The sequence below is a fragment of the Fringilla coelebs genome (assembly GCF_963513975.1).
Source record: "Fringilla coelebs genome assembly, chromosome: 25".
Lineage (NCBI taxonomy): Eukaryota > Metazoa > Chordata > Aves > Passeriformes > Fringillidae > Fringilla > Fringilla coelebs.
In genome coordinates this window covers 6,136,992-6,153,086 of record NC_140051.1, presented here as the reverse complement: position 1 = coordinate 6,153,086, position 16,095 = coordinate 6,136,992, and the positions used below count along the sequence as shown (strand labels likewise).

The 16,095-nt window shown below is 51.5% G+C and overlaps 1 protein-coding gene across 1 annotated transcript in view; it reads left to right on the top strand.

Moving 5' to 3' along the window:
* Nucleotides 1-16,095, top strand: part of KIRREL3 (kirre like nephrin family adhesion molecule 3) — a gene marked incomplete at both ends in the record, with an annotated part of 375,278 nt that overhangs the window by 238,189 nt on the left and 120,994 nt on the right. Inside the window, one exon of the mRNA XM_084221395.1 lies at nucleotides 1,668-1,745. Within this exon, the coding sequence (XP_084077521.1) occupies nucleotides 1,668-1,745 (78 nt within the window). The remainder of the gene's footprint in view (nucleotides 1-1,667; nucleotides 1,746-16,095) is intronic.

The following is a 16,095-nucleotide window of genomic DNA, read 5'->3' as shown; positions in this document are numbered from 1 at the left end:
TGCCTGTCCCTGCAGTCAGAGGCATCCTACTCCCTGCAGGCCAGCACCTTTCTGGGTGTGTCTGTGCTTGTGCACTTTGTGCAGACCATGGTGGAGCGTTATCTCTGTTCTGGAGAGCAGAAGAACTGGTTTCCACCATCAGACCTGGACAATGGCTGCTCATTACTCCTTCCCTCTAATTCAAGAAACCACTGAGAGTTCTGGTGGTTGAGTCATCTGCCCTGATCTTTAGACATCTTCACCTGGGTTAGTCACCACCTTTTATGTCCAATGAAGGAGTTACAAGCACCCTCAAAGCAATTGTGAAAGGTGGAGTCACATTCTGGAGACGCCTGTTTCTCTCTGGGGCATTCCCTCCAGGACAAGGCAGATTTAGGGAAGCAATTAAATTTCAGCTTACTCTGATTATTTCAAGAGACTTGCCTTTGTCTGATCATCAGCCTCAGTGGATTGACTGTGTGATTTGTTTTGGTTAGATGCTGATTCCTCCCTGATGGGAGCCTCAGGAACAGGGGCCTCCTGCAAGGTGGAGCCCTGTATAATGCTAGAGAAAGTGCTTTAACTGGGCTTGTGTGTGGCATCAAAAGAAGTCTGGTTTTTCCTAAGTTTAGGCTCCAATTCTGCCTCATACTGTGCACAAGAGGAGGATGTAACCACTCTGCTGGAATGCCGTGGCAGCGAGCAGTGCTAGGGAGGGATTCTCTATGTCTGGGTCTATACCCACGTGGATCTGGAGATCTTCCCTCATCAAATCCCACTTCCCTCTTCCTCTGGACACGATCCAGATCTGCGATTCAGCCCCAGGTTTGCCTCGTGGCACTGAAAGCCAAGCTGGCCAGGCAGGTCCTGCTCCGCTCTCCAGCCTCCGGTCCCGCTGCCTCCCCTCCTGCCAGCGAGTGAGCGGCACAACTTCCCCGCACAGTCCGCAGCCACATCAAGTAAACATCAAAGGGGCTTTGATCAGCGGGGCTCTGCAGAGCACAGAAGCCCCCGAGGAGCTCTGCAGGTCCGCAGGCAGCGTTGGGGACATGGTACCTTAATTTTCTGCACTGTGACACAGGAGAATTTGTTTGAAGAACGAGAGCTCTCTGCCTCTCTGAGATGCACACGGGGAGAGCGCCTGTGCTTGCAGCCTACTTCTGGAAAAACCCACGCTCAGATCTCTCTGTTTGTTACCAAGAGTCAAAAAGCCCCATTAACAAATCAAGGCATCAAAGGCCTGTGCCTCCTCAGACTCTGGCACTCTCCTGCTCATAGGGTCACTTGCTTGCTTCTAAAGAGCAGGATTCCTCAGGCCAGAATTATCTTCCCTACTGAGGCCCATTTCCCGTTTCACTTTGCTGCCCACTAAGGGAGAAAGGGATGAAAGAGTCCTGTTGTTGCAACAAGCTGCTGTGGAAGAAGATGCAGCTCATTCCCTCACTTGGAGTAGAGGAGAGCTTAAGGACAGGCACAGGAGGGGATGCTGACCCTCCTGTCTTTAGATACACTGTCTTGGGGCCCAGCCAAAATCAGCTCTGTGAGGCTGACCAAAGACTTCAGTTGGTGCCCACCTTCCTGGTGCTTTTCCTGAAGGGTGTCCCCAGCAGGATTTGTTCCCTGCAGCAGCCCCTGGTGCCTGCTCCTGTCCCCAGCCCAGTCTAACCCCACGCTCTCTTCTCTTGCAGAACTGGGGCTCCCAGGAAGAGGATGCTGCCTAGTACTGGGGTTCATGTACAAGGAGAAGTACCGCAGGATGACTGAAGGTGAGCAGTTCCCTCACCTTCTCTTCTTCTTCCTCTTTAGCAATCTCATTGTGAGGGGCTTCACCTCTGAGAGTGTGCTGGGCTCTTGTTCCCACCTAGGAGAAAATCCTGCTTCTCCTTTGATCTCTGGAACATCTTAGAGGGCATGTGGGGAGCCCCCTGTGTGAAGCTGCAAGAGAAGAGCAGGAGCTTTGTAGTTCCATACATCCAAAGCCCACTGTCTTTTCCTACAGAAAGGATTTGTCCCACAGGAAGCTCTTGCAGCAATTGCTTCATCTACTCTTCTTGTTCTAGTTGGGTGGCAGTGGTCCCCATGCCACTTCCAGAATCCCAGTTTCCAGTGCCTCTGAACCTTGCAGAGTCACCGTTACATTGCTCTTCCAACTTCTGCTAAAATCTCCCTATTTTATATTCCAGTCATTCCCCAAGTACTTTATGAGCATTGATTAATCCATAGAAATATCATAAATAATTATGAAGCATAATAACTAAACAAAAACTATTTATGTTCAGAAGAACTGCCATCCTTGCTTCTGGTAGTTTCTTTTCCTGGAGCCAGCCCTGGTGCAGCCCCCTCTGATTAATGTTGGATGAGAGAAGGAAGCCCAGAGCCCTGTGAGATGAGAGGGTCTCCAGGATGTGTCACAGGGAGTTTGGCTTCTGTGAGGTCACTCTGGGAATTGGAAACTTGGCCCAAATGTGGATTTAACCCTTTGTAGGGATTCTGATTGGAAATAATTCAGACAAAGGGTGTGATCTCTTGCCATGCTACGCTTCTTTTTCTGGAAACATCCAAGGTCAGGCTTGATGGGGCTCTGAGTAACCTGCTCTAGAGGAAGGTGTCCCTGCTCACTGCTGGGGTTGGGTGACCCTGAAAGGTCCCTTCTAACCCAAACTATTGCATGATTCTTTTTCCCTGCATGGGATGGAGTTTTACCAGCAGTTAGCCATGGGGGTGTCTGCTCCTGCAGGAAGCCTTTTCCATGAGAGTAAAAGGTGAGCTTGTTTCCATGAGTAAAACTCTCATAGAGGCAAGTTTATGGTTCAAATATCAGTTAGAAGATCAAAGGTTCCTTCACGTTCCCAGGAGCCCTGATACTGAGCTGATAACATGGGGAAAGTACTTCACAAGGCTTCACCTCATGCTTGTTAATTACCACACGCTCTTTAAACATTGATTAGAGGATGTTTTTAATGGGAAGGGGCTGCCCCAAGGGACACGAGTGTTGTGAGAAGGTGCAGCCTCCCTCTCGGTACCTTCCTGTCCCTCCAGCCTCTTGGACAGGCTGTCTGTGGCTGTGCCCAGACCCTGGGGATGCTCACAGGGTTTTGGAAAGCTGGCAGGACCCTGGGCATCCTGCCAATCCTTTGGGATTGCTCTGTCCCCTGATGGATTCAGAGCCTGCGTCAGCCAAAGTGAGCCCCCTTTTCAGGCTGAGCATGGCTTTGTGTGGAGAGAACAAAGGAACATGAAAGGCCAAAAGTAAAGCTTTTGTGAGGGAAAGGGAACAAAGTGTTCCTGCCTGACATGCAGCCAGTTTCTGGCCCCTGCAGGCTGCAGGGCCATTATGTTTAAAGGTAAAATCTGCCAAAAAACAAAAGTCAGGGGGATTTCCATGGCTACAAAGACCACCTAGGACTTGTGTTTTCATTAGAAGCAGTTACAGATGACAATTTCAGACATCCAGCTTCCCAGGGTTTTGGTGGATTGCAGTACAGATCCACACTGTATGGTGTGTGAGCTGGGGTGGGGTCAGTGTCTGGTCATCTACAGGAATTTCCTGCACAAGGTGCCTAAGCCAGACTCTTTGGGCCAGTTCCCTTGCCAGGGTGAGGAGACAGAGCAGCTCCCCCTTTGTGTTTGTGCCAAGTGAGAGCTTTTTCTCCCTTTAAAAAGAGGCTGAAGAGCAGCTCTATTAATAATTACAAGGGAGCTGAGGGAACTGAAAGCACAGGAAGGCAGTGGGGCAGTGGGATAGTATGAGGTGAGGGCTCTCCATCCCAGAGGAAATTGCAGGGACCATTAGAACCTTCCTGTCATTTACTGGAGACATCTACAATGGCTTGGAGGGAGATAAGCACAAGAGGAGTTGGAAGCCTTGACAGTGTGGAAGAATCATTTTCTGATGGGAAATCATTTCTTAGGTTGGATTTCAGGAAGAGCTTCTGCCCCCAGAGGGTGCTGGCAGTGCCCAGGCTGCCCAGGGAATGGGCACGACTCCAGAGCTCCAGGAGGGTTTGGACAGCGCTGCCAGGGATGCCCAGGGTGGGATTGTTGGGGGATCTGGGCAGGGAGTGGGACTGGATGATCCTGGTGGGTCCCTCCAGCTCAGGATATTCTGTGATTCTGTGGTGCTTTTGGCTGTCCTCACAGAGAAGATCCAGTCTGGATGCTCACAGATCAGTTTGGCAACCTCTCCCAGAGGGATGAAATAGATCTGGGTCAGAGGTGCCCAGCAAGGGCCTTTGGTGGCATTGTGCTCTTTGTTGACCACCTGGCAAGGGATGATGTCCATTAGCACAGCTGGCTGCAGATGTGGCTCTTCCAGCTGAGCTGAGCCCCAGGATGAGGAGCCAAGATCAGTGTCCATGGATGTGCCTCTGCCCACGTCAGCTCCATCAGCTCCTCATCTCAGTCTCTGTGGAGTGATCAGACAGGCCCAGGTGCAATGCTGGAGCCTCTCCCAGCTGTCAGACACCACGTGATGGGCACAGCAGACGCAGTTTGGGCACTGTCTTTGCCCTGCTGTGCTGTATCAGGTGCGACCACTTCTCGCTTTGTAAAGCCCTCAGCAGGAAAAGTCTGGATTTGGGGGTGGAATTTGGCTGGGGAGCAGCGAGGCACAGCTCCAGCGTGGCTGCTCTGCGCTCATGTGATTAATGATGGGCTCGTCTCGTGCTGGGCCCACGCTCTGGTGTGCACTGGGAGCTGTGGGGTGGAATGGAGCTGGTGACAGTTGCAGACAGAGGGAGAGGGAGAGCTGTCTGCAATGACGGCCGCACAATAAAGACGCTTTGGAGTTAATCCTCCACCATCTGTCTTCATTCTGCTAATAACCCACTCAATCAGCTGCTGCCAACTGTTTGTTAACATTCAGAAACAGATACATAATCAGGAGGAGCGTGCTGTTAGCTCAGGAGGGGCTGGATTGCTCCTTGGGAACAGCTCTCCCATGGCCACCAGGGTGGAGCAGTGGGAGCCACGGCGGGTGGCCTGGATGTCCCAAGGCACCTGCAGTGCAAGGGAGGTGCTGCTGGGGCTGCAGGTGATGCTGGGAGCTGAGTTACCCTGCTTCTCCCAGGGCTTGTGCTGCCCTGATTCAAGGTGATTTTGGAGTGGAAAGATGTTTTCTAGGAGGTGGGCTACCTTTGTCCCCCAAGAAAAAGGATTTTGAGCTATTTGGGCTCAAAAATCTGGGCTTGTTCTTCTACTCCCACTTCTCCTTTCTTATGCAGTTCCATCCCCAGGGGCAGGCAAAGGGTGTGCTGGAATATCTCTCTCTGCTCACCCATCATGCTTGGTCCTTCCCTGTCCATACTTGCAGGTCCCAAGATGGGCTTGCTCCACTCTCCTCTGCAGTAGTCCAAGGCAGGAATTGCTAGCTCCTGCAATTTTACTTCTTGTCTCCTGCCTTTGACTACTTGCCAGATCTAACTCGAGTCATTAGCAAGCGTCACTGCAGCAATTATGGCACTTTTTGGCTGCCATTCATAAAGCTACTAACGGGAACGATTAAGCACTGAGAGGTGTCAGCCTTCACCTCCACCACCTGTTCCCACCAGCCACCAGCTGCTGGAAGGTGCCTACAACAATATCCCCCCACGCAGGGCAGCGGGGCAGGGCAGCTCCCTGCCCTCCTCTGACCTCCCCTTCACTGGCTCTTGTGCCCTCACAGGTGGCATCTCCATGGGGTGGACACAGCTCCTGGAGTATGAGGGGTGGGCTCCATCCCTGTGACCAGCATGGAGCGGGGAAAGGGACAGAAGGATTTGGTGCAGCATCTTCCTCCTGGAGCAGTGAGTGGTTAATGATCTGTGCTGAGGGAAGGACAAACCCTCCTCTTCAGAGGGATGCAAACACTGCCTGCTGTGCCAGGAGGAGGCTGTGCCGCAGTTATCTCCGGCAGCAGCCGCTCTCCGTTTGTGGATTGTGCATTCAAGGTGTCTCCATTCACCACACAAAGCACAGCAGAACCAGCAGCCTGTGCTGCAGAGCTGCAGCTCCACATAGCAACGAGTGCTCTGCCTTCTGTGCCAGAGGGAGAGTTTGGCAGGTCACCTCTGCTGGGTCAGGGCTGCAGAAATCAGCTCAGGGAAGGGCAGCCCAGATCCTGGGGGCACAACTTTTCTTTAAAAGCCATGTGGGGCTGTTGGGCAGCATAAGACAATCTTCAGTTTTGGGAGGGTAAGGAGTGAGGCTTTGAAAGTTTTTCAGTCTGACCTGCAATCTCACCTTGACTCTTCTCTTCTGAAGGTTTGGGATCTTATTTGAAGGCACTAATGGAAGGGACTAATGGACAGCTCTGTTCTTTTGTTCATAGAATCCAAAATGTTAAGGGTTGGAAGGGACCTTAAAAATCATCTGGTCCCAACTTTCCCCTGCCATGTTCAGGGAGACTTCCCACTAGACTTGGGTGCTTTTATCCAACCTGGCCTTGGACACATCTGGGGATAGGGCATCCACAGCCTCCCTGGACAACCTGTGCCAGTATCTCTCCACCCTCACAGTGAAAGATTTCTTCCTGATATCTGGTCTAAATTTCTATTTGTACCCATTCCCCCTTATCCTGTCACTACAGTTCCTGACTGAGTCCCTCTCCAGCTTCCCTGTGGCTCCTTCAGATACTGTAAGATCTCCACACAACCCAATCTTCTCCAGGAAGGTGCTCCCATCCTCTTGTCGAGTTCATGGCCTCCTCTGACTTTGCTCCAAAAGCAAGTTGTTGGGGGAAGGGGCAAAGATGGAATTCATCCACGTACGTCAGATATGGGACAGCGGTGAGTGGGCCCAGAGAGACAGGGACAATGGTGGCCTAAATGCAAGGAGGGCCACCAGCCTGCTCTGTTTGGGGTGATTCCTGCATCCATGCAGCCCTCAAAGACTCCAGCTTCTAGGGATCACAGAACCATGGAGTCATACAGTGTTTGGGTTGGAAGGAACCTCCAGGATCACCCAATTCCAACCTCTGGAAGGTTGGTTCTGACCAGCCCCTGCCTGCCTGCAGAGCTGGGCAGCTGCTCATGTTCCCAGCTCTGGCTTCACATCATGACCTGCGAGCAGCTGTGTGTGGGGGGTTTGTCCTGAGCTTCAGGGTGTCTCCAGTCTGCAGCAAGGTTTTGGTACTGCCAGAAATGGGGAGAGAATTGTGAGAATTGTGTGTGTATATGAAAGCTGGGTTTATGGCTTGTAATTATCTCATAGCCATCCTTAGAATAATTATAGCTCCTCCATTATTAATAACTGGAATTCCAGTCCTTGTCATAGATCACAAAATGGAGAGGAAGCTCAACCCAGGGTTTGCATAATGTACCTTGGCCTAAATTGAATAATTGGTAAAATGGTGAAAATTGTTCGGTTTTTTCCCCCATTCCTTGGTGCTGGAATTAGTGAGATATTAGTGCAATTAGCCAGTGCTTCCATTTGAGGCTGCAATCATTTGGTTTGTAATTTAGAATAAATGTAAAAGCCCACTTATGCTTCCAAACGGATTATTTGTCCTGTTTAAAAGTATCTAATGGGGTGGCTGTCATCTAAGCAAGATACATTTGACCCATTTCAATTTGTTTCCCTTTTAATCTGCTATCTGTTTTCCTGGATCTTTTTTAATAAAAACACAAAGAAGAAGCAGGCAAGAGAGACCAAAGAGGGAGAGAATAGAGGTGTTATAGATCTGGAGTTTATCATAAGCCAAAGTAACTTGAAATCAAGGCTGTTAAACTGCAGAAAGCAATAAAAAGAAAACACTATTTGGAATCGTTTAAAGGGCCGAGTGTCTTGTCAATGAAAGGTTGCTCTATTTGACTGCTTCTTAATAGCTTCTCTGAGGCAATCTGCAGCTCCTGCAGGAGAGAGGGCTGCAGCTCCTTCTGCAGCAGCGCTGCTGCGGGGCAGAGCTGGGCTCTCTGGGGAGCTGGGCAGCAGTGCTGAGGTAGGGAAACACAACACCAAGGAGGACAAAGAGGAAAGGAGATGGATCTAAACACCAGGCTGGGTTAAAGTTTTAAAGCGTGTCACAAATACTGAAATCCTGCATAATGTGGTGGGCACAGAGCATTGCTGCCTGTAGGGCTCTGGGGAGATGTGTGACCAGTTCAGTCACATAATCACAGAATCATGGAATGGTTTATCTTGTAAGGGACTTAATGCTCGTCTCATTCCACCCCTGCTGGGGGCAGGGACACCTCCCACTGTCCTTGGTTTCCCCAAGTCCTGCCCAGCCTGGCCTTGGGCACTGCCAGGGATCCAGGGGCAGCCACAGCTGCTCTGGGCACCCTGTGCCAGGGCCTGCAGAGCCTCACAGGGAACAATTCCCAATTCCCAATATCCCATCCAGCCCTGCCCTCTGGCACTGGCAGCCATTCCCTGTGTCCTGTCCCTCCATCCTTGTCCCCAGTCCTTCTCCAGCTCTCCTGGAGCCCCTTCAGGCCCTGGCAGGGGCTCTGAGCTCTCCCTGGAGCCTTCTCCTCTCCAGGTGAGCACCCCCAGCTCTCCCAGCCTGGCTCCAGAGCAGAGGGGCTCCAGCCCTGTTGCAGCTCTGGGGCCTCTCTGTACTCACTCCAGCAGCTCCGCATCCCTCTGATGTCCCACCCCTCGTCATCCATCCCACCACACCCTTTCATTTCTCCAGTGGAGAACAGAAGGACTCACAATATGTTTTTCTCCCATCCTTTCTACATTGGTCTGATTTGCAGCTCCTGTCTCTGGCAGGCTCCATGTTACTGCCTGGAGAGAAACCAGCTGGGCTCTGGGATGGAGTCTCTGCTCTTTTGGGGAAAAATGGCTTGTTCAGAGAGGCTGGCTGTGCCTCTGCTCCAAATGTCTCTCTGCTTGACCACCTCTTCTGCTCCCTACCATAGTTCAAACTGGGTTCAGTGAACCCTTCCTGCCAGGAAAACCTCTGATTAGAGCGTGGCACTGAGGCACAGTGGCATATTTGTGCCACCCATTAACAGCCCAGCAAGGCAGTTGCTGCCTCAGAATTACTTGGATTTATGGGAACACTTAATCTGGATCTTGCAAGTGACTTTTACATCTGCAGCAGCACAGGCTGAGCATGAATCTTCCTGAGCCTCAAGGATAAATAGGAGCTAGTCCTCTTATCCCTGTAAAACATGACCTTTCTCCTCTACCAGATGCCAACAACCTCAGTGCTGCTGTAGAAGGTCAAACTGCTCTTGGTTCTCTGGCCTGACAGTGGAAAGGGTCTGTCCTTTGGGAGCAGACCTGTGATGTGTCACTTGGTTTAGTTCAAACAGTGTTGGCTCTGCTCAGCCTCCTGTGCACACAGCAGAGCTCAACAGCCCAGAAACAGCTCCAACAGCACCCCAGCATCTTCCCACAGCTTTGCCCTCTGGGCTTTGCACAGTCTGCACCCTGGAAATGGGATTTCTGCCAAGCTTTGCTCCAAGCTGCAGGAACCCTGGCACAAAGGGGTGCAGCGGTGGTGGCTCTGTTATCAGCTGATCTGTCACTGTCATATTTTATGAAAAATCCCTTTGCCAGGATTTCTTCTCCTGGGAAGATGAGAAGCCTCAGCTTCTCCTGTGTTTGCTGCTCTGGAATGTGGTCTGGAGATTGGTTATCCAAACATGTGAATTGTTTTCTCTTAATGGCCAATCGCAGCCAGCTGTGTCAGACTCTCTGAGTCAGTCACGGGTTTTTATTAGTCATTCTTGTTAAGCCTTCTGATGTAGCCTTTCTCTTTCTAAAGTATAGTTTTAGTATAGCATTTTTTAATATAATATAATATCATAAAATAATAAATCAGCCTTCTGATAACATGGAGTCAAATTCTCATCTTTTCCCTCTTTGGACCTGACAAACACCACACTGATCTTCAGGGATGGAGGCTCTGTTATCAGCTGATCTCCAGGGATGGAGGCTCTGTTATCAGCTGATCTCCAGGCTCCTCTCGGGCTGGGGTGGGAACTTTGCATTGCTCACGCTGCTGTCACTCCCAGTGAAGGTGCCACCAGCTCTACCAGCTCTGTGATGGGGGTGCTCCCTCACCCAGTGCTGTCACTCAGCAATTGATTAGGGCCGGCAGCTCTGGTGAGCTGCACTGAGCCTTTTGTTCTTTATCTGACAAAAGCGTTGGGAAGGAAGAGGAGGGTGGATAGAGCTGTTCTCAAGGAGTTGTTAAGGATGCGTTGTTATCTCAGAGGTCTCATTGATATTTCCGTGATGTTTTGTGTGTCTGGGAGCTGAACAAGGCAGGGATGTAAGTGAAACCTGAGGAAAACCAGTGTAGGAGCTGCCTGTGTCTTTTGTCAGGGGGAAACCGTGCCTGGGTTGGGTGAGCTGGAAAACTGACCTCTGTGGCCATGAGCTGAGTCCTGGCTGGTGCAGCACACACATTCCTGAGGATGCTGCCAAGGGAATGCATTCCTGTGTTACCTGCTGTTTGTTCTCCCCAACTCCCTGCTGCTCTCTGCTCCTTTGGAGAGGGGGAGCAGAGCTCCATCCGTGATGTTCCAGTCATCTACAGCAGCTGTAGAGCAGCTGAACAACTCTGCTGGTCATAAATCTGATCAAAGCTCAGGAGCTTTACGGTAACAGTGTTGTTGTAGCAGTTAATGGTTGAAGGGTATCATTTTATCTATTGATTTGAGCAGGAGTCCCCTGTGGAAAGCTATTGCTGCGTGGTCTTAAATAAATGAATACGATCCTTGCTCACTCCCTGAGTAGCAGCATCAGACATTTCAGGAGCTGCTTCTCTCGCTGTTCAGCCTGCAGGTGTGTACAGCAGAACCTGGGTCCTGTGGAATCTGTGCACTGCTCCCTTGCAGGGACTGCCCAGCTTTGGGAGGCCCACTAAAAACATTTCAGGAGTCTTAGGCTGGAGAGGCTCTTCCCAAGAGCCGGTAGTGGAGGGACAAGAGGAAATGGCCTAAAGCTGAAGGAGGACAGGGTTAGATGGGATACTGGGAGGAAATTCTTCCCTGTGAGGGTGCTGAGACCCTGGCACAGGGTGCCCAGAGAAGGTGTGGCTGCCCCATCCCTGAAAGTGTTCCAGGCCAAGCAGGACAGGACTTGGAGCAGCCTGGGATACTGGAAAGTGTTCCTGCCCATGGCAGGGGATGGAACAGGATGGGTTTTAAGGTCGCTCCCAACCAAACCATTCTGGGATTCCATTATTTATATACATGGATCAATATCTAGGGTGGGATAAAGATTATTTCAGCCCCTTGAATTCCATTGCTCCTTCAGATCCTTTCTGGCACTGAAATGAGATGTGCACGTGAGGAACATGGCAAGTTGTTGGTAAAAGCTTGTCCTCTGAACTGCACCTGGAAGCAGGCAGAGATAAGGTTATGGACCTCACCTTGCCACAGCTGCCTGGCCATCTTTTGGTGCTGTGGGCTTTGGGCCAGTTTATTTTTAATCAGGAGATGGGGGGACATGAATGACAGGAGGTCCAAGGCTTCTGACTGGAGATGGAAGCTCTGGCTTTCCCACCTCCACGCTGCTCCAGGCTGAGTTTCCCTTGCAGCTGTATCTGCTGGTAGTTTTCCCCTCTCTGCAGAGCTGCTGCTGCAGCCTGGGGTCTGTCATTTAGCTTTCCTCCCTCATGTCCTTCACAGGGACCCTGCCAGGGAGGCTGCTGGCAGCAGTGTGGTCAGTGACCCCAGTCACACAGCTGACACACAATCATGGAACTGTTTAGATTGAAAAAGACCTCAAAGGTCTGAGTCCAACCAATAACCCAGCCCTGCCAGGCCACCACTAAAGGACATGGTGACCACCAGAGCAGAGCCTGGAGGGGCAGATCTGGCTCTGCCATTGAGTCAGGTGCTGATGATGCTGTAAATCCCCCTGACATGGACACGAGAGCCTGGCTGTGTAGAAGGCTTCAGCTCTCAAGGTATCTGGAAGCCATTGCTTTCAAGAAAACAATCCAGATTTTGGTCAGAAAGGGGGCAAGATTGTGACAGCACATCTCTACCCAACACTGGAAAAAGGGAGAGCATCATTTCTGCTATTCTGGGGGGCACTTGTGGGGCACAGACATGGCTGCAAGGAGACACCAGGAATGTTCCTGCCTGCTCTGGATCCCCAACCTCCCTCTCCTGGAGGCAGACACGTGCTTTCTGCTGATGCCCAGACTGGAGCAATGAAGCAGCACCAAGCTCCTGTCACTTACAATATCAATTAAAACCACAGGAACCTTGTAAGTCCCACCCTGAGACACTCAGGATCGACAAACAGCCAGGCCTGCCATTGAAATGGCTCTTGAACCAGCACAAGGAAATCTGCTGTTCAATTGTGAGCAGAAACTGGAGTGCTGGAGCACTTCCAGCCCAACAGGCTGTGGGTGGGAGCTAAGACTGGTGTGAAGATGAAACCCTCTGGTGTTCTGGGCACTGGGGAGCTGGTGGCTTTGCAGTGCTTGGAAAAGGCTTAAATAACTCATTTGGAAGCTTCATCCCCAGGGTTTCCCTGTGTGCCATATAACACCATCCCTGCAGTCCCAACCCACAGCATGAAGCTCCTCTCTTACAGGAGCAGTGTGAGGCAGCTCTGTTTCACTGCTGTAATGACAAAATGGGATGAAATTGTGTGTTTCAGGCCAGCAGAATGATCCTGCTTCCATTCCTCAGTGAAGTGGGACTGTGTTGGATCTGACTGAAAGACACTGCCAAGCACCCAGCAATGCACACAGCTGTGTTTGAGCTGACTTGGTTTAAACCCTTCTAAAAATCCTTTTTTATTATAAGGAAATAGGGAAATCTGGTTGTGAAGTATCCAGCTGAATGCTGCAAGTCCTGCTTTTCTTGTTTGCCCCAGATTATTTGCAGTATCTGGCCAAACCCTCCCACCTGTGTTCACTCAGTGTGATTGAAGCCTTCAGGTTGAGGCTGATGAAGGTGGAAGGAGAGGGAATGGTCAAAAACCTGCAGGATAGGCAGGGATTGTGTGTGAGGGGGAGAGGAATCCCCCGGGCCAGGCAGCCAATGCAAGGATTATTTAGCACCCAAGGCTGCCACGATGAACCTTCAGAGAGGCCACAAACCTTCCCAGTTCCCTCCAGTGCAGCACCAGTCTCAGAGTCAGTATCTCAGTGCCCTTCTACAGCCTTTATTTGCTCCCATGGGTATTTACCCCTCTATAAATGTATTAATGGAGATAATCTTAAAGCATATCCAGAGATATAACTTGAGATGGAGTTTTTTTCCTTCTTTAACAAAGATGAAGCTTTTATATAGACGGGAAAAGAGAAGGGAAGTGAAATGTTCAGTGACTAATGATCCTCATCAATATTCATGAGAGTCAGTAGCATTCCACGATTTAAAATAAAGGAAGAAAGAGAGAAAGGCATTGACTCCTTTAGAAGCTAAATGAAATATTTAGGCTGACCTGGAGATAAGTGTGCTGGGTCGTTGCTGCCATCAGCTCAGACCAGTGTTCAATCCTGGAGCTTTCAAAAGGAGAGCCGAGCTGCCAGGGGATTTTTCTGGAGACAGGGAATGACTGGGTGGGCTCACCTGCAGCTGAGGGTCAAGTCCCTGCTGGGCCAGGTGCTGTGGCACCTTCCAAACATGAGGGAACAACCTCAGAAGCCTGCTCCCAGCCAGCCAGAGTTGGGGTATTGAATTGCATCCAGGGGTTTGTCCAAGCCAGGCTGGGATCAGGGGTGGCCTGTCCCAGTGAGTCCCAGCTCACACCATCCACCAAAGGGCTCCTGTCCCAGCCACTCCCTGTAGTGAGGCTGCTCTCTGGGACAGGGGACAGCCTGAAGTGGTGGCTTGGAGGGTGCAGTGGACATTGATGGATCTAAAGCAGCTGCAGGGCTCACCTGCCTGGTGAGAATATCCTTCCTCCAAGCTGCAAACAGCTGTAGATACTGGGGAGCTGATCTGCTGTTGTGGGAAGGGTCTCCTTATCTGTTGCGCTGTTTTCCTTCCTTTTTGCCCATCCCTGCCCCCAGAAAATCACCCCAAGTGTATCTGACTTGGAGGTGAAGTTTTAAACCCCTCAAGATACTTGTAAACAGATGGAGGGAACTTAATCCTTCCCCACCTCAGTCTGTTGTCAGCTGGGTGGGAGGAGGAGGAAAACTTCTGCAGAGGAATAGCTGAAATACAGGTTTGTGAGGATGTAGCTGTGGATGTGCAGTGATGGTGGAGACAGAGAGAATACCAGGATTCTGCAGACAGAGCACTCCAGGCCAGGTATAAAGGCTTCCCCCACCTTCTGTCTGCCTCCTCTTCTAAATCCTTTTCCTTTCTGCTTCTGCAAGTTGCCCTTGTCTCCTTCTGCTTCTGAGGCTGTTCCTTTCCATTTTGAGCCATCCTTCCCTCCTGTGAGTGACAGCTGTCCCACCCCTGCCAGGTCGTTTGCCCTTGAGACCATCTTTGATCTGTGCCCTGATAGAAGGGCCGAGTATTGACTTTGGCTGCAGCTTCATTAAGAGGCAGCCTCATTTGTCAACTTGTTTGTTTCCAGAGCTGCTTGGGAGGTGGCAGAGCTTGCATCCCCTCTGAGCCGAGCGCGGCCAGAGTCCGGAATTAACTCCCTTTTCAAGGGTTTCCATCAAGGGCATTGCAGGTGGCCCTGCACAGGTCTCTCCTCCTCATTAATCGATGTCACCAAGGTTTTAAGCAATGTTAGATCCAGTGGGAGTGTGGATCCTGCCCAGGCTCTGGTGGCTGCAAGGACCCAGGGACAGGTGTGTCAGTTGATGCAAGGCTCTCCTAGCTGGAAAAGAGGTCTGCTCATAGGGAAATCAGAGCTGAGGGCTGGGATGAGCTCTCAGTGGTGGGATCCTTGCAGGGGGTTCTCTAGCTCGGGCTGTGTAAGGATTGTGAGTAATGAAGATGAATTTCTCTTGTCAGTTGTCATCAGGTAGCTCATCTGCCAATAACAGCCTCTGGTTCCCATCCAGGTGCTCAGGGGGGTGAAGTGAGTGAGCTGCCCAGGCTTCCCTGCCCTCCTGGTGCTCACTGAATAAAGCACTGACCAGTGCTGGCTTGTAGGGTTTGCCCTGTGCAGGGGTCACCTCCCTGCCCTGCAGGTGCCCAGGGCAGTGACCTCAGCTGGTTCCAGGTACAGAGATGCCAGTGATGGATGTGCCCCATGGGCTGGTCCTTGGAGGGTCTGGGGGAAACAATCTTGCCCTGCAATCACATGAAGCTGAAGCTCTAAACATTGGCACTCTCAGAGTAGTTCAGGGATTTGGAATGGCTTCACACAACAGCCCTGGGAAAGAAGAGAGACTCATGGGTATCACAGAATCAAAGAATTATGGAATGGCTTGGGTTGGAAGGGAACTTAAAGACCATCTTGTTCCAATCCCCTGCCATGGGCAGGGACAGATTCCACTGTCCCAGGCTGCTCCAAACCCTGCCCAGCCTGGCCTTGGGCACTGCCAGGGATCCAGGGGCAGCCCCAGCTGCTCTGGGCACCCTGTGCCAGGGCCTGCCCACCCTCACAGGGAACAATTCCTCATTCCCAATCTCCCATCCATCCCTGCCCTCTGGCAGTGGGAGCCATTCCCTGTGTCCTGTCCCTCCATCCTTGTCCCAGTCCCTCTCCAGCTCTCCTGGAGCCCCTTCAGGCCCTGCCAGGGGCTCTGAGCTCTCCCTGGAGCCTTCTCCTCTCCAGGTGAGCACCCCCAGCTCTCCCAGCCTGGCTCCAGAGCAGAGAGCCTTCAGCCCTCAGAGCATCTCCATGGCCTCCTCTGGCCTCACTGCAGTTGGTTCATGTCTTTCCAATGATGAAGACCCCCCCAGCTGGAGGCAGCACTGCAGGTGGGGTCTCATCTGAGCAGGGCAGAACCCCTTCCCTCACTCTCTGGCCCCGCTGTCCCATTGCTCAGGGCCAGAGCAGAGGATGGAGCTTTGCTGCTGGGGGCACAGGGCATTTCCAGACCTTGTGACCCTGTGCAGGAGAAGCAGGTGAAGATAAAAAGCCAAACTTCACTGGGGTCCAGTTTCCTGCAGACCCTAAAGTTTCGCTGCCCCTGTGAGGAGGGGTCTAGTGAGGCTGTTTCCATATTTCTGGGGGATGCAGCAGTCTGAGCAGGAGGTGTGGGAGCACCAGCCCAGCCCATGTGAAGGAAAGCAGCTCAAAAACCAGAAGCTGCACAGCTCAGCTGTGCTGCAGGGGTTAAAGCTCTTTGAGTGTTGG